We start from the raw sequence: 24,008 nt of genomic DNA, 5'->3' as shown, positions 1-24,008 counted from the left end.
TTACAATGACTATTTTGGCTAACTTGAGTACTCTGTGTAAATTAAATTTTAAATAAAGCTCCAAGTTTTCAGATGTATTTTTGTTGTAGCTTGATCAAACATTTTCTGTTGTCCTACATGTACGTAAGTGTGCATGTACACACACACTGGAAATGGCTTTTCCTATTTTTCGCCTTGTGCTATGCAGTGAAATGGTTATAAAAATAACAACATGGCAACAGCTGCTTGCACATGTGGATGTCATAAACATTTTGTGTTACTTTACAACCAAACTCGAACCAATGTGCTGTCCCACCCGTGGGCCTGTTCCAAGAGCGGGCATGGAAGAAGTTTTCTCAGGCACCAAGGTGATTTGCAAGTTGCAAATGAGTAATACATACGGTGTGGATTAGTTGTAAATTAAAGTCACAAATGTTTTCTTTATAAGAGACATATACACATACACGCACATAGGATTTGTGCTTTAAAAAAAAAAAAAAAAAAATCCAAAACCCCAAACCCACACAGGAATGTAGGTTTTTATTTTAAAAAAAAAGCGCACACTTTTTCAGGATTGTGAGCAAATACAACCCAAGAGACTTCCCAGAGGTCAAGCGGGTCTCTCCCCATCTCCCTCGGCCGTCGCCGCCCCGGGGTCTCCCGCAGGGACCCCCGGGCCCCCCCGAGCCCCGGCTGCCCGCGCTCTCCGGGGACGCGCCCCTCGCTCGCCGTCGGCCTCCTTCCCACGACACGACACGACACGACACGACACGACACGACACGACACGACACGACACGACACGACGCCCTGTCTTGATTAACGCCCGGGCTGCCCAGCAGCTGCCCAGGCTCCCATGTTGGTGTCGCAAGTGGTGCCACCGTTCCTGAGGGAGGCCTGCCCAGCCCGCCCTCTGCCACCCCCGCAGCTCGCACTCCAGCTCCGCGGCTGCCTAGGGAACGGGACTCTAAAATGGCGGCGGCCGCCCGCGCCGGTGGGCAGGTGAGCTGAGCGGCGCCCTCTCCCCTCACCCCGCCCCGGCCCGCCCCGCCCCGGCGCGCCGCCAGGGCCGGCGCTGCTCCCCCGCCTCCCGCCCGGCGGCCGCCCCCGGCGCGGCCCCTCGCAGCCCGCCCGCCCGCCCCCGCAGCGCCCCCGGCCCGGCCCCACGGGCGGGCGGCGCCGGCCTCGCCCCCTCGCTCTGCAGGTCCGCGGGGCCGCGGGGAGGCTCGGGGCCGCATACCAGAGGAAGGCGTGCGCCGGTTCTCCCGCGGCGGCGGCGGCAGGAGCCAACCTCCCCCGCCCGCCCTGGCAGCGCGGCCCGGCCCCCGCACCCCTCGCCCGCCCCGGGGCGGCAGCCGGCGGCGCGACCCCTGCGCCACAGCCCGCCCTTCCTGGGAAGGGTTCGGCCGGGGGAAGCCGCACACCTGAGCCCTGGGGGAGCGGCTGCGGGACCTTGGGGTGCTGCGGGAGAGCGCCGGGGCTGACTGGGAAGGGGGCTCCCGGGGCGGGGAGAGGATAAGAGCTCAAATAATGGAGTTTGAGAAGTACAGATCTTGGGGCACAGGCTTCTTGTCTGTCGAACGTGGTCTCTGGGATTTCTGTTCTCTGAAGTAGGGGTGCACTCCCCCGTGGTAGGTCTGGCAGCCCTGCGCCTTCTGCAGCCCCGGGGACAGAGGTCAACACGCTTGGGGTTGTCGCACAGCTGCTCTTTGCCAGATAGCACTTCTCCTTCCATCTGCAGATTTTGGCTGTGTAGAAAGAAAAATAACGGCCATTTGTCCCAGGTTTTGCCCCTAAGTGACAGCTGCAGTCAGGCAGCCGGCCATACCGAGCTCCAGGGCAAATGGCCGCTGTCCCAACATCAGCTGTGTGGCATAAGCAGCTAGTGGGCATGGCGAGTCCCGCCAGCTCCTCGTTTCCTCTGTTCAGAAGGTGCTACAGGTCCAGCACATTGGCAAGTGCACCTGCCGTTACTTCCTATACATTCAATACGCCCAAAACACGCTGGAGTGATTGTGCAGCCAATACAGGCCGCACTAGACATGCCCATCGGTGCTTCCAAGCCATTTTGTATTTGTAACGTTACATCAACTTTGTGTTTCAGGCAATAGTGATCTTAATGATGTTGGGCAAAATAACTCCTGTAGTAAAACCATTTTTTCCTGATAGACATTTTACTTTTTATCAACCCCTAGTAACTGAGATCCATAATCCTTATAAAGTTAACTAGGATTCATTGCTTTTGCAGATCACATTGGTAATATACTCTGACAATCAAAATTGTGTCTACATTTTTCAACATTAAATGTACAAGCAGAGTTTTCTGGATGCATAATTTTAAAATGTTATCTGCATAAAGTTGCATAAAATAAAGTTGCAACTGTATTGCAAGGTAATCAGTTTTCTTGCTGATCACCTGTACTGGTTTGGGTGACCTGACTGAGAAGCCTATTCTCCAGTCAACATATATTACTTTTTCACTTCATGTCAATGAACTGTGATTCTCCACAGGAAACGAAAATTGGTGTAACATAATTGTTGGAGTATTTTTATCAATTTAAAATAGAGACTGCTCATTTAATATCTCTTTCTCTCTCTTAGACTATGTTATAGTTTGCGAAGTGCTGTGATGCATATATTAATTTTGGTGTGCATATTAATTTATGCACATGTTATAATGTAATGAATCTATAATTATGCAGTATATTATGCTGACAAATGTACTGTATACTGTCAGGCAGTAGAAAAACAGCTGAAGATCTGTGGCTTTAAGAGGAATGTGGATGTCTCAGTACTGTATCTGGCTGGACAGTAAGTAAAATACGTTTCTCCGTTTGGCTTTTACTAAAAGTAGAGCACACAGTAAAGGGTAATCTTTCATAGTGCTTTCTGTATCAGATACTCTCTGAACATCATTTATATGTGAAATATCAGTAAATTATGTTTATACCTAGTCTGTACATGTTGTGAAGGAAGAAACGGTGAAGATACACTGACACATACACAGCAGAGCTATGCTCACAGTTAACTGCCTCAGCCCTAGATACACAATCCTTCTCCAGCAACCCAGAATTGCTCGAGGGTCTGTAAGTTCACAGAGTTGTGCATGAACTTCTACCACAGGGAGCAGAGGAGTGAGACTTAATGGGCTGATTTCTGCCTGTTCTAACTGGCTTGTAAGGCTGGGTGGAAAGAGTATCAAGAAGGCAAATGAAAAAACACAGGACCTGCCCAGTCTAAGAACTGCCAAATTTCTGACCTCCCTGAAGAAATCTGTTATTGCAACAGTAAAACTCATTGGTAGGACCTTTGAAATTACCTGCATCTCTACTGTTAAGAACTGAGGGGAGGGCAGGGCAACATGAAGTGAGTACAAGTACAAGAGCACTTGTTTGGGGCTGGCAGTACTGATCAGAGAACTGATCTCTAAGAGCTTTATGAAACAGCGTAAGATGTAGGGCAGATGAGAAGAAGCCATGCTAAGTGAAGGAAGGCAAAGCTTTCATGAGCCTGTGGGTGATCTAGGTTGATAGAGGTGTATGTTGTAGGATGAACATGCTGAGAGGCTACCATAGAAAGATGGGTACGTGACAGGGCATACTTCAAAGTTTTTGGAAAGCATACTTTGAATTTCTGGCCAGGGCTTAATTCCAAGTATTGCATACCTGTCTGCAGCCTCACAACTGCATCTACTGTTTGTACGGTTGGTACGTATATAAAGAACTAATGTAGTTTAATAATTCAGGGACAAGGTTTTCAAGGTCTCTAGGTCCTATGAATACCAAAAAAAAAGGTGTTAAGGGATTTCAGTGTTGTCTAGCCTGATTTTAGTGGAAATCAGGTGATCTTGAAAATCTAAATGTGCCCACTAGTGTCTTTAAATTCCTCAGCACATCTCCTGATTTACACCAAGAAAGTATTTGATGCTTTGTGAAAAGAAATTTAAAACATATAGTTACTGTTAAAATTATTAAAATATTTATTTTAGAAAGAAGAAAACGTACATAAAATATGTGAGAAGCTTATTTAATGAGAAAATTACAAGATGCATATATTATCTAAACAATACAAGAAAATTATTTATGTGTATGTGTGAAAGAATTAAGCCTGTGTATACAGTCTTGATAGGCACAATATTAAATGTGTGCCCTCACTGACTTTGAAATCTTTTTTGGTATGGAATAAAAAGAAATGTTCAGATGGCAGATATAGAAGCGATCTGTCTTCTGTGAAACCATTTTGAGAAAGACGTTGCAAGCTGGCTTCTTTGATGATTGGAGAGAAGTGAATTCCTTTTATTCTATACCAATTTATATAAACCTTGAACCTCAGCCAGTGTCAGTATCAGATCATGCCTCCTTAACTGTTGGTTTGACATCATTTTCTGCTGGCTGAAATAAGTAAATGAAAAAATAATAATTAAAGTCAATCAAATAAGGGGGAATGAGTTTATATTTTTAAACCACTACTATTAAAGGGACATGGAAAAATGTACTTTTGGACACTGAAAGCTGTCATCCTAGGAAAACTGATTAACTTAGCAGTAGGTCGGAAAAGAGTGCTGCAGGCCAAAAAGGATCAGTTTGTAAGAGACGTGCAAAGTCTGGAAGGCATACAGAAAGGGACAGGCTCTTTTAAAATGTTAGAGGAATTAAGCTCTACCTGGGGCAAATTAAATGCCTTAATACCAGAAAAAAAACAACTCAACAGTTCAAGGCTTGGAGATAGTCAAGATGAGGCTGTTACTAGAGGGGGAGTAAAGCCAATTAAAATGTAAACCTGTAAATTAAGTATTGAATGGCAGTGACAAAGAATATGAGGGAAATTTTGGCTTTGCTACCTGAGAAATAGATCAAGGGTGTACGAGTAGAATTATACAGAAGAATTAGATGGTAGCTGTGTAAGAGCTCTGTACATCCTGTCAACACTCATCTGCTTGTGTTTACTACTTGCAGTAATGTATTTTCTGGTTACTTGTGACAGTAGACACATAAACACGTATTTGCAGGGTTCATTTTTGTGGATTATTTGAGGAAGCCAGATAAAAGTTTAACAAAGTAGCAGCGTGGGATAATCTGATTTTCAGAAATACAGGAGAATAAAAGTACAGCACCTCAACTTTGTAGGGTTTGCTCTTGGCAGATTTTCTTTTTTCAAATGAAAGATCAGAAAAGGTGTCCATTCCCCCTTTGTATCTGGAGGGTTTGTTGAAAAAAAACCCACATGGGAAACTAGAGGTTAGATTTGACAGTTGGAAAACAAGCAGATTATTTCAGGATGATGATGTGAGGTTAATTTTTATCAATCCTGTTAGTTCCTTCTGAAACACTGTCCCTAATCTTGCAACATGGTAAAATCCATGAGGAAAGTTTTATTATATCAATAAAAATTTCTCCTGTAAAGGTAATCTATAATTATTCTAGTGGAAATCAAGAACATTTATTTAAAGCAATGAAAAATAAGGAGAATCAATTAGTGAAAATTACTCAGCAGTTCACTAATGTTCTCTGGTTAGTAGGTAATTTGTTATTTATGGTACACTAGCAAGCTCAAAGTGTTAGATACACAATTAAACAAAAAAACCCTACCAGCACATAGGAGGTAGTTCCAGCCTCAGTGGATGTGCAGTTTGATTTAAAACAAGACTGTTAATGAATATGGGTAAATACTAAGTTTTTATGAGGACAGGAGAGAAGAGAGGTGAAAAAAGGGCAAAAGATTCACAATATACACTAAGATGAAAAATAGTGAGAAATGTACATTGATGTGCTTGGTGTTGATGTCTTCTGTTGGCTTCTCTGGCACCATGGCTGAACAATCCACACTGCACCATCAAAGCAATTTTCCTTTTGGGTTTGTTCCCCAGGATGCCAAATGTCTCCCATGTTCTGAGCAGAATTTCTACAAACTGAAAAGTACATGTAACTCATAGTCCCTGGGAAAATAAATGCTGTTATGGAAACAAAAATAATGTATCACTTAGTTTGTTCCCATTTCTTTACCGCCTGCTGCTTTGTTATGCTTTCAGGTGTCTAGAATGCTTACACTGTCTCTGCCATCTGGTTCTTTGCATCTTTCTCTGCTATGATTTCTATAGGAGAGAGGCTTTTTTTGCTTGTATACCGTTATTTATAAAAAATTCCACCATTTATAAAGTAATTAAGCCCCATTAAAGTTAAGCAATTTGTTACTCTTTTTTTTTTTCTTCCACCAGAGGACTAAGAAGTATCCCAAGTCTATCACAGTTTCATAGGTTAAGGTATTTGTGGATTAACAACAATAAGGTAATAAGGTATTCCTTTAAAGAGCAACAACAATGAATCTGATTATTATTTCATAATTTTTCTAACATAAAGTATTTTAGAATTGTTAAGCTAATTTAATTTCCAGGCAAATTTAAGTGAATTAAATATGAGTTTTGAAGAAACAGTATCTTGTTTTATATTACATTTATAAATTTTGTGTATTTAAGAAGCTGCGGTTTTGTGCTAATGCCTTAGCAATAAAAAGAAAGGTTGAGTGTATTTAGAACTAAGTTATTGGCAAAACTGTCTGATAGCATACTGATACCTGAGGTCTGGAATAGCAAGTTTCCAACATAGCTCATAGCAAGTGTACCCAGCCCACTGGAGCGAGCAGCTCTTGGAACAGACTGAGGAGTGACATGGCTGTAAGGTTTTCTTATACAGCTTCTGGGCTTCCTAGTTTTTCAGGAAAGGAGTGGACTGCAGGAATTGCATAGCTCTTTTTTTATGCCCTTGCAGACATGCATAGTTTATTTCCTGGCAGGCTGGTGGTTGAGGTGACACTCCTTCTTGCCCTCATGCATGCAAGGGTGACATACGACTCTTTCAAATGTGCTTCTCCCAGTGCACAGGAAGTAGGTCTGCAATGCTAGGCTTGAGGGGGTGTCTTCTGCCATTATGCAGGTTATTGTGTCACCTAAACTTGTTCAATTTAAGACCAATTTCCAGGCGAGTGATTAGAGTATGACATTGGGCCACATTAATTTCTCTTGTTTCCAGTTCACTGTGTGGTCCTAAATCGGTTACACAAACCACGTGCCTCACTTTCTCCATCTATGCAAATCTATATTATAGTATTTATTATATCTTGTAGGGGTTTTAAGACAATGCTTTCTCAAAATCTCCGGACACTACAGTTTCCAACCAAGCCTAAGCACCTTGCATCTTAAACAAAATCATCTACTTGACAGTAGAATTATCTGATGTAGAAATCTCCAAATACATAGTCAACCATTATTAAATGGTTGAATTGAATCCAAACCTTCACCATTAACCAATGGTAATTAAAAAGCAAGAAAAGTGATAAACCCCACGAATTTCTAATCTGCTTTTACATATCTTATTGTACAGTAGTTTACGTGACTTTCACAGTGGTCTTAAGTTCTTAAAACACCAGCTTGCTCAGGTAAATAAGTAGCTCTGTGAGCAGCAGAAAAAAATAAATTTACATTCCATGTCACTTCGGAGTGTATGTATATCTGCTGCCCCAGGCTAACATCAATTATATAACATGTCGACTTAATTGAAAGACCTGTGGTTATCCAGCCATTTCCAAAAAAAGCAAAAGTATGGATACATTAAAATGTTGAACTAAAATCACAGGTATAATAAGGCTTTCATTTGTATTTCTAAAGAACACTAAAGAATAAGAAATGGCCTAATGACTAAGCAGAACTGATCTTGCTGACCATAAAAGATAAATCTGATTTTTGCACAGATCTCACTTTCCTACCTAAGCAGTAATGAAGAGCTTTCTTCTGCTGTTCTATGTAACTTGTCTGGAAATGTCATTTTCTATATAACTTGTGTGGAGAAGCCACTTGGTGGCTTTCCTTAGGAGAAGTCTCAGCTAAATGCTCTAATAGGGGGAGCATATTTTTCTGAACCCAGAAGACCTGACATAATTTTTTTTTACTTAAAAATGCATCACAATAATTTTATCACAAAAAAGTAAATTTCAGATGATCCTAAAAAACGCAAACTTGTCAAAGATAGAGAAACACCACTATGTACGATAGGTATGTGTGGGCTTTACAGTACACAAGATACAATAATCATTATGAAGAATAGGATTATTTTTTTTTGTAGAACATTGCTGTTTTCAATGAACCAGGTTTTTCTGAGGTGAAGCAAGACTCAGAGAATGGTATTATTTTGAACTTTAACGTATCTTTTCTCAGAGGATTTCAGAGAACTTTAGGAACGGAAAAACCTCTGCCTCATTCTCCTTCCAACTTTCAGATACTGTTAATGCACAGAGAAAGCACATTTGTTTTAAAATCAATGGCACAATTCAAGGACTGAAATCATTCCCCCACTAACAAATGATGTTGCATCACAGAACTCAAAGTAGCGTCAGGAATAAAATTCTGGTTGTTGATCTGGCATTTAAACTCTAGGATAAATACTTAGGCACCATTTGTACTCCCAGTTCTCAACTGTTATAATGGTCAGCTTGGTATCCCATTGCATATATTTACCTTGCATTGAAGTCAAGACAATATTAGAACTGAGCTTCTCCAAGCAAGGGGATGAGATTCCATAGGGACTGAAGGTAATTTTTTGTTGAGAATATACCCATACATACATTTTTTTTCTGTAATTGTGATTGATTCTGTAAATTTGATTAAATGTCATTTTTTGAAATTTAGAGCAAATATGTGCTCTTTGGACCTGCTGCTGAAGAAGTAATTTTAAAACTAGGTGCTGGTCTTATTCCAAGGATATATTTCAGGAATATTCTTAAATCAACGTAGAATTATTACATCCTACGAGAGTGTTCTCACAATAAAAAATATTTCAAACGTGAAAAGAAGTAAATAAAAATGTGAAGACCAGTAATTCAATGAAATCTGTTTCCAAATACAAATACTACATTTGTAGTTCAAAAAATTAGGTAAGGCTGTACTACGTGTATTTGATGCGTAATTAGTGTTTCTAATAAAGGTTCAGCTGTCAAGAGAATCCTTAAACCAAGAGTCCTAAACAGAAATAAAGTGTCTATAGTTAAACAGTTTTCAAGAGGCCGTGTTTATACTTCTCCGAAGTTAATTTTAGGCTGGCATATAACAGCTTTCCTAACTCTTAATTTCAGATCCAAGATTTAACTTTCTTGATCAAAAACTATTGTTTGACTGAACTCTACCTCAACAATAATGAACTGACAGATATATCAGGTACCAGTCTTCCCTTTTTAGATTGTTAAGTAGAGGCCTGTATTTTCTTTTCTGTGTTTTGGCATTCAGATTTATAGAAGTGGATGACAGCAAGTAACTTAATGGTTGAAAGCTCCTATGTATGCATAACAGTACATGTTAATTATTATTAAATTGTTCTAGCATACTTGAGTGGCAATAAGGTGATACATTTATCCTGGTCTAAGAGATGAAATGTCATTCACTTTAATGTCAGGCAATTTTGAAATATTTTTGATCTTACATGACCATATTTTATATTGAAAATGAACATGGAAAGCTCTTTCTACATGATGATTTGTAGTCCTCTTGCTGACCAGGTACTTGGTAAGCTGATAGAAGTACGTTTGGAGAGTATTAATGTTTTTATGATGAAAAACTGATAGCAGTGCTGACAGACTTAACATGAAAATGAAAAGTGTAATAAATCATTAAGTTGTCCCACTTGTAAGGTAGTCACTAAGGTTCTGCAGTTTCTTCATTATATAGTTACATTTATAATCAGAAGTATTTTGCAAAGTTACTGCAAAACTGTTTTATTGTAAAATTGCATCTGTCTTACACTTCTCTTTCAGTTTTGCTTGCTCTTGTAGATTAAGGTGGGTGAACCAGACTAGTGAATTTGTGAATGAAGAGGTCAAAGCATAATAAATTTGTGTATATTTTAGACATTTTAAATGTTAATGTTTTACTTTTCTCTGTCCCTATAATATGTTGGGATGAGAACTGATCTTGATTAGTTTCTGTGAGATTTTGAGAAAAATAAATGGTTGGAAGAAAGAAACATGAGCACAAGAGGCAACACAGAAGATAACAAAATAGGGGTAAACAGGAGAGCAAGTATCACTGATAGAGAAATGTGGAGAAGAAATACTGTATAGAATCTGGAAAATGAGATGTCAGCCTGATGTGGCGTGAGGATGTGAACAAATAGTCTGGGTCAGGCACAACAATATTTTGTAATAACTTTTTAATACATAAATAATTATTTGAAATTGAACTGTTTTCTAAGGAATTCACCATTTATTGATTGTGAGGCAAAGGTAGTATTAGGGATATACTGTTATTGGTGAGGCAAAGGTAATATTAGTTCAGGGTAAAAGGAAGTGAAGATGAATTAATCAAAGCTTACTGGAATATAGGAGGAGGGAAGGGAGGAAGAAGAGAGGTTGCAGTTGATGTTGATTTTGTTGAGGCAAGGGTGATGGGGAGAAATGGAAGGAACTGGAATGAAAAAAGTTAGGCATATGTTAAAAGGATCTGACTAGAAAGATGAAAGCAATATTGAAATCTTGGATAATTTTTTTTTTTTTACTAATCTCATGCAAGGTGTTACCAAAAGGCAGGCATAGGTGGATAACCAGAATATCAAATTCAGTGTGCAGCACAGCAAAATAATTCTCTAATAAAGGCAGTCAGGTATGGTGAGAATAATTAATTATTTTTTATTTTATTTCAGGTGCTCTGAAACACTTATGTGCGTTACAGATTCTGTTGCTTCACAACAACCAGTTAAAAACACTTGGCAAAACAGTGAAGGAATTGAAAGGAATTATAAGCCTGCAGACCCTAAGTAATACCTTATTTTTATTTTGCAGAGCAGCAAGCAGTAGTTTTTTAGAGTTTCTTATCAGGATGTTTCTTGTCTGTTTCTGCATCATTTGCCAATAGCTTTTGAAGCTAATTATCAATTTCAACCAAATTTGACAGACGAAAGAGATCTCTGAGACGTGAAAATTCCACAGAGAGTACCTCAACTAAGAAAAAACTGCCAAATGAGTTCAGAAGTTAACACTTTTTGGCTGCTGGCTAGCCAGTCTCCTGAATGAATAGCTTGGATGCAGTCAAAGCAGTTTATTGCTGCCTTTGTGTAAGGGAACATGGGAGTAGAGTGGATTATCATAGAGGTGAAGGAAGTTGAGAAAAGAGTGTTACTGCTGGTGAGAGTGTAAGTGATAGGTTATAGAACCCTAATTCCTGCCTCATTAATTCTGTTTTTCATAGAATTTATTTTCTGCCTCTCTTTGGCAGACTGGGGGGTTTCTAGAGTCTAAGAATAAATATATTTTAGATGTTAAGTATAACAGTATCTAAGTAGCATACTTTCTGATAGACTGGCTAGAAATGAAAGTAGCATAGGCTCTGAAATTTGAAATTAATTTATACAAACAGTGTTGGCACCACTAAGTTACAATGTAAGAAGTACCCTCTGGGGAAAGTAGGATTATTTGCTATTTCACTAGAAAGTGAAAATGAAAGCTGTCTTTTTCCATGGTTCCTAAATGAATGTCATCATAGGTCATGCCACTTTGAGAAAACAGGAAACAAGTTTCGCATCTTAGTGACACAGTTAATGGAGGTGAATGTCATCAAGCCATACCTCCTTATGCATTCAGAGAACTGAATGTCTGATTGCGGGAAAGGAAAAAAGGGGTTGAAAAGTACACTTTTAATTGAACTTGACACTGGGCCAAAATTAAAAAAACAAATCAAGTGTTTATGAAGACAACATGCCAGCCAAATTATTGTAATCTTTGTCATTATATGCAAGATTGAAAAAATAGTCCATTTAAGAATGCAGTTGTTTGAAGTGATTAGGCAAAGTCTGGACAGACATCCTATGTATGAATGGTGCAGTCACCTGAATTTAATGTTATAGCCCTACAAATTAATAAGAAGCTTCAGCAAGCACAGGGAGTTTGTTGTACTTGTTGCAACCATCTGTGGGAAATAAAGACAAACAGCAGATAGTTAACGTGCTGCATGGCAGTCACAGAGGCATAGCGAAAATTGGGTGCATATTGGACTGGTCACCACCATAGAAAAACAAGTGTTTAAGAGAGCTATCAAACAATATATAGAGAATATACCAATCTACCCTGATAAAAAAATTGTTCTTTAGTTCAAAGGTATGAGAGTGAATACTAATCAGTGGAAGAAACTTAATAACCTAACTTTACAGTTATTCCTTTTTGACCTTTGCTGTCGTGAAAAAATCATCAATGTGTTTGTTTCAAAGAGATTTCATAATAATGAGTTCTCAAATTAACAGGACTCTATTGGTTTAATAAAATGTACTGTCATCTTTGAAATAAATTACAGCAGTAAATGAACAAAATACATTTTAAAAGTCATATCCTATATAATCATATCATATTACTGTATCATTTATACACCTCCTTGCAATATTAAGAAATGTGAAATGGGTGCAGAATTTACACTGTGTAGCTTTGAAAAGGGCTGCACCCATAGCTCACCTTTGTAAAATAAAAACTGCTTTGGGAATGGGAAAGTTCTCACTGTTCTGAGGTAGATCTTTTTTATTGCCAGACAATCTGATTAAAAAACCACACTTGCTAGCCTTCAGCAGAGCTTCTGGATGCATAATAACATGCTATTATTTTGTAACTCTTGGGGACATTAGAACTATTGAAATGGGGCAGTCTAATACACTCTTATTGTTCACTTCAGAAGTAGCATCCAACTGCCAAAATGTTGCATTTCTCTTCCTTAAGGCTCTCTTGTGATTTTTAGCCACTGCCCTGCACTGGATTTGTAGCAGAACACCATTCTTCATCAGGCATTTAGGGAAGACACTCAGCTTCTAAAGATTTACTGGATGGGTTGCTCACAACTGCAGCCTTTTGGGAGATATGTAGAGTTTCTTTATGAGCTCACCTTGTGCTCACATCTCCCTTTTGGAATCCAAGATTTTTGTTATGTACTCTATAAATTGCCTCAACTGATTTATTATCCACAGCTGATAACATCTTGCTGCTAGACCTCAGAAAACTCTTTTTGTTCTTCACTATGTTTCTACCGCAGTAGTTCCTTTCTGCCCCTTGTGGGATAGGCACACTGTTTTCCTACACTCCAAATAGAGAAAACAGACAAAACTGTGGAGGAAGAAAGCATTATCCCTAATTCGTAGAAGTAAAATTGCATGACCTTGACAAGCAAGTAGATAGCAGAGCCAAGAATTTATCCCAGATGTTTTGTAAAATAAGACCATCTTGATCCGTACAATGGTTGGATTTATTGTAAGAATGAGCAGTAGAAAAATTCATATACTCTAAAACAAACCTACAAATCAGTGTTGATGAGGAGGGACGTGCTCCTAGTAGCATCCAGAGTCAGAAGTACTTAGTATTGACCCCGGTTTGTGCCTTGGAAAAATCCCTCTTGAATGTTCATTCCATTCCACTACTAAACATACCTACTTTTAGAGATCTTTCTGAAACATTTTTCTCTCTGGAATGCTATCACGTATTGACTCAAGAACAGACTTATCAGATATATACCTAATATTCTTTCTGATTAACTCTTTCTAGAAAAAATAGCTAGATAGTACTTTGTTCAGTAAAAATGGAACTTTCTGCTGCTGCCACCTTGTGGGTCTCTCACTACTTCTAAGTACAGTGATTTTAAAAAATTTGTTAAAGAATTAAAGTATTTTAAGTTCTCCTCTGAATACATGAACAGGTGCTTTCTGTGTAGGAGTTACCAAATGCCCATTCCAACCTTACTGCGCCCTCAAAATAACTGCTAAATCGCATCAAGCACTGAGCTCTCTTTGGCAGTCATCCTGAAGAACGTGAAATGGCATCTTGTAGTTTACAAGTGCATGGAATATTTCCAGACTTTTTTCTTCTTCTAGTTTCTTATTTGCTTCTGCAATACCACCTTTCTCTCCCTAACTGCTAAAATTACATATAACAGGATTTTTTACCCTAGAGTGAATATTAGCCACAGCCTCTCCTCAAAAAGAGAAAACCAGACCAGTGTAGACCTTGGTAGAAGTTGTCAAAATTATTAATTTAAGATTTTTTTTTTTTCTGCTCTGATCTCAAGGTAGCAGCCTCCTGATTATTTTTACTGTCTCAGAAGAACAGCACTTGTCTAAGGAGAAAAATGACATGACTGTGTTTTTTATTTAGAAAAAAAACCACACCCAACAACTCTTGTTTGCTTGATAGCTGATCTGGGAATGAGCCAGTTTCTGTTTTAATCAACTTCAGATATCACTCTCATGAAACAAACTGATATGGCATGTCAGCTAGGCAAATGTTACACTTCTGGCAAAGCAGCATCACAGGATTGATACCTGTCTCTGTGTTGCAAAGGCTCGGTTATTCACGTGGTGTGAACCTGATTGTAAGGATTTTCATCAAGTTGCTAATAGGCTTTTGGAACTTAGTACCTCAAGTCTCACTGAAAGTTAGTGGGATCCAGGTTCTCAGGAACTTAGGCCATTTTAAACATTTTACTCTTTAAGTTTCTTGAGTCTTCAAACTCATCATCTGTCAAAACATCAGAAGACTGGGTATTTATTGACATTTCATATTGTGTCTATGGGATAAAAACTTTATATCAGCTATGATGAAGCCTTAGGAGTCCTAAAGCTCATTTGGTTTTAATAACTTTCTCTCCCTACAAATTTTGTGTCTTACCTTTAAGCTGTCACACCTAAAAACCCACTATTCTTTAAAATAGGCATCACCTAACAACATAAGAAAATCAAAGGGAAACACTTAGTGGTTTTGTCTGTATATCATAAAAAATAGAAAAAAACTTCAAAGGTTTGGAGTGCATGATGGCACCTTTACTCAGTTCTTGCCTGTGGTATTTTGCATACTCTGCAATAAGCCAGTTCTTGCAGTCCATGTTTGGTTGAGTAATTTTGCATGTGTAAAGAGACTGTGCTTTGTTTACCCAGCATAAGAACAATTTGAATTTGATTATATTTTGCACAAAATCTGGCTACTAGTGATCTTTAATTTTCCTGCCTTGCCATGTTAGTTGCTTTTCTTTTGCTGGGTTTGGTTTTTTGTGATGCTGTTTGTTTTTTCTGTATACATTTTGCAGACCTATTCCATAACCCTCTGGCACAAGACCCAGACTACCGGCTTTATGTGATATATTCCCTTCCTTCGGTACAGCTCCTTGACAGGAAGTGTAAGGATTGCTTTTCTCTTCTCACAAAGCATTGACAGTTGCTTTTGATTTTAATTAGTATGGAAAAATAGGTGAATTAATCTTGCCTGTTCTTTTACATGCATTTGTTGACATAGCAAAACATCTAAGGAACAGATAGCCATTTTCTGCAAGATTTGTCAAGCAAATAGAGTTTGCAGGGCATAAACAGTTTACTTTGCCAAATGCGTTTGATTTCTGTCTTTTTAAATTGTATATGTTTATCTTGTATCTTGGTTTGTATATTTTTGGGTAAGACAGATAAAAGCATGTGCTTAGAAACATGTACCTACATTTGTGCATTCAAACTGGTGTATTCACATCAGTGAGTGTGTTTACTTAGGTATGGATAATATATCCTCAGCTATCTACATGTTTCTGCACAGTTTAAAGATGTATATGCACATTTCTTGATGAGGTACATGCTGACCAAGCTTTCAAGTATAAATCTTCATAAATCATCAAGAGGTCTTTCACAGCTTGTCTGCTATAAATTCTACACACAAAAAAAGCCCCCAAACTGTCTTAAGAACAGCCAGATGATAAATTGGTGAATCTATAAACATGCCACAGTGGACCCAGAAAATCAGTTTTGGAGATTTTTGTCTCTGGTGTTTGGAGAACTATGTGATTGGCAGGAGGGCTGAAAATTACTTCAGAGCACTGAGAAAGGTGTTGATTCCTACGCCAGCTCTGCCCTATAAAATGTAGCAAGAAAAAACAATGTCATCATGAAAACCTGCTCCCAGTCTCTAGGAGAATCAGCTGCAGGACTTGAGCCAGGCAGCCCCAGGACATCTGCAGGTGCTGGCAGACTGTAGCTCTGTCATGAAGGAAAGCTGGTGGATGGGCCACAGCATGTGTCAGGGGTTGATGAGGAGCTGCTGGATCTGACCACACAGCCATTGGTTGCACATTGATTTTGCACTGGTACCTCCAGTCGCTTGAATATTTGGTCTTGGGTTACACGTGTGCTTAACACATCTGTCAGACTCTTTGACTAATGATCATTTTTGACCAGGGAGCAAAGACTGAAGCTTAATGTGCTGGAAAATATGTGTTGCATTTACAGCTCTAGAAACACTTCCGTAAAACTTCCAGGACTTAATCTTCTAAATACAGTCCTGGATTAAGACTTGAGGCATTGATTTGTATCAAGCTGTACCCTGGACATTCTATTTAGTGAATTATTTCTCTAACATTACAAAGCTTCTTCACCATCTGTGGAACATTACCACAGCATAGTCCTGGGTGTCTCTTTTACATAAGACGTGCTCACATTTCTGCTACCTCCAGGCATGACTACTGCAGTTCCTTCCTAATTGGTCCCCTAGACACCAAGACTTAAAACCTTCCCTGAACTCAGAATGCTTCTGCCAGAGTTACTTGTTCTAAACCTTCAGGTTTAGAACCTCTAAACCTTCTGTTCCATAGCTGAAGTACTAGATTAGTATGCAGTTCATATCACTGAAGTTAACAACCCTTAAGTTAATCGTCTCAAACTCTTTAAAATTTAAAGTTATTTTTGAATTAAAGTGCAAAACAGGAAAATTTGAGGCTTTTCTTTTGATTGCACTCCTACAGTTTTCTCTATAATTGAGCAGTGGGAATTGAACTGGCCTTGAACCAGGACTTGCTTTTGCTTTTCAAGGAGAAACTTCCAAATCTTTACCGACTTGTACAGTAAATCTCATTTAAGTGGTATGAAAAGTCTTGCTTTCTAGTTTATTGGTTTAAAACTTCTGATCCTACTGCACCTAAAAGAAAAGACTTTATTTTATCGGACAGGACTTTACCCTAAAGCCTTAGAAGTAACACTCCATGTTCCCATTTTGAATCATTGTGAAATTATGCAGATTTACACCACTGTTGTTACAAAACTTGGTGCAAAAAAAGTGAATCACCTTCTGCATGCAGATAGATAATACCAGCCTTTTAAGTTGGTAGAAAAAGTAAAATTTTTATATTCCTTCTAACAGCAGTTACACAAAGAGAAAGGGAGTCAGCGCTTCATCTTTATAACCACGAAAGGTCTTGTGTTGTGCAGTCAGTAGCTTTTGGAAAGAGAGTAAATACACCCTTGGGGACTGCAGTGGGATCTAGCAGATGCACTCAACCAGCCAGAAGACTGATGATACCCTCAGGTATTTTAATAGTGTAAAGAAAAGCATATATTTTTAGGTGCTTTGATTAGAAAAAGTTTGCTCATCTGATAAGAAGTTTTTTGTTTTAGTAATAAAGTATAAATGCATCAGAAACCCAACCAAATTGCTTCATAAAGTAAGTAGTAGCAGCAACAGGCAACAAATGAATCCTTCTACTAAGAGTGGCAAATAAGTTCTAGTCACTCCCTGTAGTTACAGAATTGTCTATAAAGATAGCTGAACAAACACAATTTCATTTTTTTTCAATAAGTCTTGTGACTGTTTAGTTTTAGTTTTATTTAATTAAAAACATCTCGGTATACTTCTAGGCTGTCTCAGTCAGTGATCAGCATCATAGAGTTTTGATGCCCTCTAGTGCTTTTATAAAGCAACCTCTTGAAGAAAGGATCTTTTCTAAATAGTGTTTTAAATTTTACATATCTTACCTAGTTTTGTAAGCAGATTTCTTTTTATGCTTTCCAAGTTGAAAATATTTTAATGATGTCTTATAATAGCATATAAAGTAATTTTTAGAGTTCTTAAAACATTCAGATCTGGAAGATGGCATGATCCTGGCACAAGAAAGCAGGTGAATACCACCTGGAGCCTTGTGACTTGTACCGTGTGATAATCCAGAACAAACCTTGAAATCCCACATCTGCTTTTTTTTTTTTTATGTTTTAAAGATAAGAAAAAAAATATTGTGCATAGATGACTGAAATGGTAGCATTTTAAACAGTAATGTAGATGAAGTTTGGAACAGTAATAAAATACCTGCAATTTTTTTTTTAATGTATATATCACAATAGTAGACCTGAAAGCAGTGTATTTAACAATAATTTTGAAAAGGTTTGGAAAAAAAGGATAGTTTAATCATATTTAATAATTCATTTGTTTTGCTGATAATTACTAAAGTAGGCATACAATTGTCTTTATCTCTACCATGCAATCATTCACATATATAGACAGTGGCATCATCTTTCTGTGGAAGAAAAAAGAATTCATGGAAATGTATGTCTATGGGAAATAAAATACAAGAACTGTATTAACTTTAAAAAAAACCCCATACAGATACTTGTTTCCACAGTAATTTAACAAAAGATGATCCTGAACATTTCAAAACATCTGCCAGTTTTCAGTTCATTTGAACAAGTAATTTAAGATCAGGGTGGTAATCCTCAGCTAATCAAAATGCTGCACAGCCATTAATGTCTTAATTTTAACTTTTTGTTATAGGATGTGAATTTGGAAATCACACAAATAAGTGAGTAATTATTTTGATTTTTTTTCTTTTGCATCTCTGAAGCATTTACTTGATTTCTTATTCTTGTGCGTAAAAAATACCCAAAAGAGAGAAAATGTCCAGTAAAAATGAGCTTTTGAAAAAATTTCTGGACTTTGTGTTTAACATAGTTGCAACTCTATACTACTCTGATGAGACAACTTCTCCACTGCTGTCTGAAATTTAATATTGAAAGGTATTCCACATTTGGAAATGGGTATATAAAAATGCTATTTATTTATAAGATCAAATACTGATCACTAGAAAAAGCATGCTTTAAGTATTAGAGCATCAGTATAGCTGTTCTATATTATGGCCTAGAAAACTTTCTTCTGACTGGCTGTTCAAAAAGACATACTCTCTGGAAAATATTATGACTTGTAGAATGAAACTTTTTTAGGTTGTACTTGATGTTACTTTTATTCTGTTTGATTTCAAAATCATAGAAATAAATGTAAAACGTATCTCTGTTTTGTGTCTGGATTGAGCCAGTATAAAGGGGTTGCATTTTAATGCAATGACATTTTAGATGCTACCTTTATAAGAGTAAATTTACAAACTTCAGATATCGGGCTTGTTTTTACTTTCTAGCTTTACACATGAAAATATTTGAAAAATTTGTTAAAGGAAATAATAAAAGCCTACATATGATGATATCTTTAAACAATTTGGTTTTATATAGCTATTCACTTTGACTACAGCTCTTCACAATGGAGCTAATAACGTTTAAAAATTAATTCTTACCTGCTTTCAGCAGAGTTAGCTGTCCTCATTGATAGAATGGATGTACAGCTTCCTCTTCATCCTGTTTATGTAGATGCTTAGGCTTTGCAAGGTACCATTTCATGACAAAGTATGTTGTACTCGGTGGAAACATTCCCATGGTTTATATTAGGTGTTATTATATTACTGCAGATACATCTTTAAGAAATAAGTTCTTATAAGATCAGGTCTTAATATTGCATCTGAGTTAAAAGGGTTTTGTTTAACATGAAGCCCCCATCAGTTCTGCACTGGTGTTGTACATCTGCCACTTTTCTCTCCCAGACTGCAGCTGTGGCAGGATACATAAACAACACAAGCTCACAGTGTTCTGGGTTCAGAGCTTGGAGAAAGGGTATTTGCAGCGTGGCTAGTTAGAAGATCCATGGTGAAATAAATGTGCATTTGCATTAATAGACATCATATCACTATGAAATCATAAAATTTGTTTTATGATTTCCATTGAATCAGAGCATTAGAAGTATACAACAATTATAATTTTTATGGAAAAGAAAGCGGTGAAAACAAAATAGCATTTTGAAGTCTACTATAAATGTATTTTAAATACTTTATAGCATGACTTTTTTCCTTAGAATCCTGTGATTCTGACCTTTTCTCATTTTGTTTTTCTTTCTTAAATTTGGTAAGAGAAGGAAACCTTTCAAAAATTTAAAATTTTCAAATCCTCACTGTTAGTGTCATCTTGACTTCTAACTTCACCTTTTACACAGAGTGTGTGCAGTAAATTATCTCCAAAGTAGCTTGGAAACATTCAGCTAATACATATTTTCTTTGTTCTTTTTGCAGAGTACCATTTGAGAACCCCGAAGATGCCGTTTTACTGCGGGCAATGACAAGATCTTTAATGGAATTTTCCTCTGTTGACTGGAACAAAGTAGCCACTTGTCAAGAAAGACGGCTTGGAAACAAGGCAGAAGAACCCCGTGAGAAGCTGACAGTCCAATTTAGATGAGTGCTTTCTTCCTTAAGGAAAAGAATTATTCCTCTCTCTAGTGTGGAGATAAGACCCCTAAGTAAGTTAGTATCTCTATAAAACAAGAACATTAAAACATGCATCTAATTAAATGAACTTCCAGAAAAAAAAGTATTAGTGTAACATTCCTTTTATCATCAGATATGTAATATGAAGAGTGAAAAAATTAAGAAAACAGATGATAAATAGTGGCAATGTTACAATAAAAGTTACCTGAAATGCAATTCTTACCATACTTTTGTTATCAGAAATTATTAAAGCTAAACTGCAAGTTAATTTTTAAGAAGCTAAGGATAAATAATTTCATTCCTTATAGTTTCTACCTAAGAATTAGATTTACTGTGTTCACTAGCAGTAATTTGTCTTTGTCAAAATAAAGATACGAGAAAGCAACCATTAAGCTTTTCTCACTTCTGAGAGGGATTAAAGTTTCAATTTGCCAATTTGTGTGCGGCATGAATGCACTGAAAACTCTTAGTTTTATGAGGATACACATTCAGCCTCAATACAGTGGAACCATGAGCCCTTAAGCATGCTGATATTATCCCCGGATGCAGGCCTCTGTTTACTGGTCCTTCTGGAGAGACAGGACTTGCCATGCACAATGTGCTGCCCTGAGACTGCTGACTGGTTTTAACACACTCTTATAACCACATGGGTCACACAATGCTGTCGCACTACACCTGACACTTTCAGCTTCCAAAGCCTGTTACCACTAAGGAAGCTAGTGGGAGATGTGCATATAGATGGAAAATAATACATTTCCTCATGTCTTTCTCCCTCCGTTCTGCCAAAGGCTTAAAGTCAATGCTGTCTGATGTATCCAAATCCTTCTTCAGCCTGTGGCTTGTCTTCCGAGTTCCTCCTTCCTCTCATAAGTCAGCACAGACTCACAGGACAGTCTAGGTTGACAGGAATCTCTGGAGCTTATCTAGTCCAACCTTCCTGCTGAAAGCAGGTCTGAGAGTAGGTTATCCACTGCTCTGTCAGGGCAAGTCAAGTATTTCCAATGATGAGGGAGGTACCGCCACTTGGCAATCTGGTTCAGTGTTTAATTGCACTCCAGAGCATCTTTCTTATATTCAGATGGAATTTCACCTGCAACAGCTTGGGCCTGTTGGCTATTGTACGTCACTGTGCATCCCCCATCTCCTCTATAACTACCTCTAGGTATTGTAAGACTGTGATTAGATCTCCCAGAGTCTCCTGTTCTCTGGGCTGAACAAACCAAATTCCTCCAACCCCCTGATCATGGTGGCTCCCTCGCTGGACCTCTATTTTTTGATGTCTCCCTTGAACTGAGTTGACCAAAACAGGACAGTGTTCCAGATGTGGTCTAGCACCTGCCAAGTGAAGTGGCGTAATTACACCTTGCATCTGCTGGCTGTACCATACTTTCATCTTCACCGACACAAGGCACCATTTGCCTTCAGTGCTGCCAGATCATACTGCTGGCTCCAGGTGAGCTGGCTGCCCCCCCAGGACCCCCAGGTCCTTTTCGGCAGACCCAGGCAGATCCCACTCTGTACTGCTGCTTGGGATTACTCCATCCCAGACACAGGAGTTTATCTTTGTTAACTCTCATAATTCCTTTCACCTTTTTGATATTTTGATGTTAGATTCCTTTCTTTTTAATTTCAACTTCCCTATTTTTCTTGTTTAAAGTTCCACGCATTTTGTAAACGCCCTTAAATTAGCCTCATCTTTGTGGTTTAAAAGGTAGATCAACACCTTGGTTTTGATTAGGTTTCAAGAATGTATAATTTCTCAAATTGAATTAGTCTACAGAGAAGCTAGACCAAACTAAGCTTTGGCTAACAGGTTTTCTTAAAGAGGTCCTCTCTAAGAAACTGTCCATTAGGATTTAGGAAGTGTAATCCCGAGTTTGTCTTGTGTCTTTTGAACTCTGAGAGCTGACTATGCTTATGGACATATGTCTATGATGTAATCATTTCATAGCAGCAATTTCACAATCCCAGAATCTGTAGATTTTACATGCCATAATAGACATGGAAAAGGCTGAATTTAAGAGATTTTCTCTGAAAGCAGACTCTATCCCACTTGGAGCTAGACTAAGGTAGTAAGCATGTCATTTCAGAGTAAATTTCATTGATTTTAAATTTTTGGATCAAAGTAAAGGCACGGTATTTTTGGCCTCGAATATTTTTCTGCACCTGTCTTCTTTTGACTAAAGAAAAATTAAAGCAAAGTTAAAGAGCAGTTTTCTGCTCAGAGAATGCTGCAATGCAATGTTTCAACATAAAGAATGTTATTACAGAATCTTTTTTAACAACTAATTTAACATTTTCCCCAAAGAATATAGATTGTGAAAAGAAAATATACATTTTACAGGAGTAACTGTGAAAGAATTTTAACATGAGTTCTTGTAATCTTTTTGAGCATATAGATGGGCTCAGAGAAGACAATGAGTTAATTTATACATATATAACCTTTGATGGTGAAAAGTCCATCAAAACCTCTTAGATTTTTTGGCCCTCCCACTGTTGCACACAAGTGTCCCAGGAATATATAGATTAAACAAAATAAACTGCCATGGCATCCAGAAGCTCTTCATTATAATGTTTGCTACCTGTTCACCTTTGTGGCTTGTAGATGCTGGGTGCTGTCCAACAAGCCACAGGTCAGTAGAATCACTGACTGCCAACATGCCCACCTTACTTAAAAGGCAATGCTTTCCATACAATCATCCATTTGAGCTTTGTCAAAAGGTTTGAGTCTGTTTTAGAGCCGTAAGTGGAAAAGCAATAATGTTAGCTATTTATATATGAAGAAATACTCAAATTACAATGATAATTTCAAGTTTTGCTGAGAATTCCCTTTAGATGAAGAAAAACCCTGAAAATCTACCTGCAGCAAAAATCTACTGTGATTTGAACATGCAACGTTTAGTTCACTAGAAGATATGCTCAGATATTTTCAGCTTATATATTAATTCAGATTTCCCAGGGTGAAGAGATAGTTGATATTAAAAACCACTTAGCCTAAAAGTGAACTGGGGAGGAAGAACTGCGATGAAGCAGGCTAGACAGATTCACTGCTGCTGTCTTCCAGTATCTAGCAAAACAGCTGGAGAAGAAATGAGAATTCCGTCTTTCCTAGTGGAGGGCAGAAAAGCCTTTTGAATCACACCCCCTTGAAGGTGACAGAGTGTGTCTGTTGGCCTTGCACTCCACAGCTGTCTTGTCACTTAAAACCTTGCTTAAGGAATCAGTAAATTGCGTATGAATTTTCATTCTACTTTAAGTTACTTGTTACATGTCACAAGATGTTTTCTCCAGTTCATGATTATGCAAGAGCTAGTCGTTACCCCAGGTTTATGGAGGACCCATCAACCATGATCTTACAACAGGAGAGCTGTCACCAGCTCAAGCTGAGGAGGGCAAGAGGTAGCTCTGGAGCGCTGGTGCACACCAGGACCCAAACTTGGGTTCCAATTCCTCTCCTCCAAGACTCTTGGCAAAGAGAGGGAAGTGTGGCAGCCTCTGCCTTTTCAAGTTAGAATGAGAACAAATGCAATCTGTGTCCACGATCCCACACTTCACACCCATTTCCAATGTTCATACTTTCTCCTATTGCTTGGGCTTTTCTTCTTTACCAAGAAAAAGCGTTGGCTGGCAGAATGAGAGCAGGATTTG

The 24,008-nt window shown here is 38.3% G+C and overlaps 1 protein-coding gene across 2 annotated transcripts; it reads left to right on the top strand.

The window, feature by feature from the left end:
- Positions 1-827: 827 nt before the first annotated feature.
- On the top strand, positions 828-20,576 carry LRRC72 (leucine rich repeat containing 72). Of its 2 annotated transcripts, XM_074892139.1 has the most exons (9): positions 828-979; positions 2,715-2,788; positions 6,192-6,261; positions 9,098-9,179; positions 10,657-10,770; positions 15,063-15,152; positions 17,150-17,314; positions 18,551-18,578; positions 20,166-20,576. In XM_074892139.1, exons 1-9 carry the CDS (start codon positions 950-952, stop codon positions 20,329-20,331), a joined length of 819 nt encoding a protein of 272 aa, XP_074748240.1. In that variant the 5' UTR covers positions 828-949; the 3' UTR covers positions 20,332-20,576. The 2 variants fall into 2 exon arrangements, with proteins under 2 accessions (XP_074748240.1, XP_074748248.1); XM_074892147.1 differs by lacking the exon at positions 10,657-10,770.
- The last annotated feature ends 3,432 nt before the right edge of the window (positions 20,577-24,008 follow it).

This window comes from Strix uralensis, chromosome 1 (genome assembly GCF_047716275.1).
Source record: "Strix uralensis isolate ZFMK-TIS-50842 chromosome 1, bStrUra1, whole genome shotgun sequence".
Taxonomy (NCBI): Eukaryota; Metazoa; Chordata; class Aves; order Strigiformes; family Strigidae; genus Strix; species Strix uralensis.
Note: the sequence above shows the minus strand (reverse complement) of the source record. Positions and strands in the feature narration are given on the sequence as shown.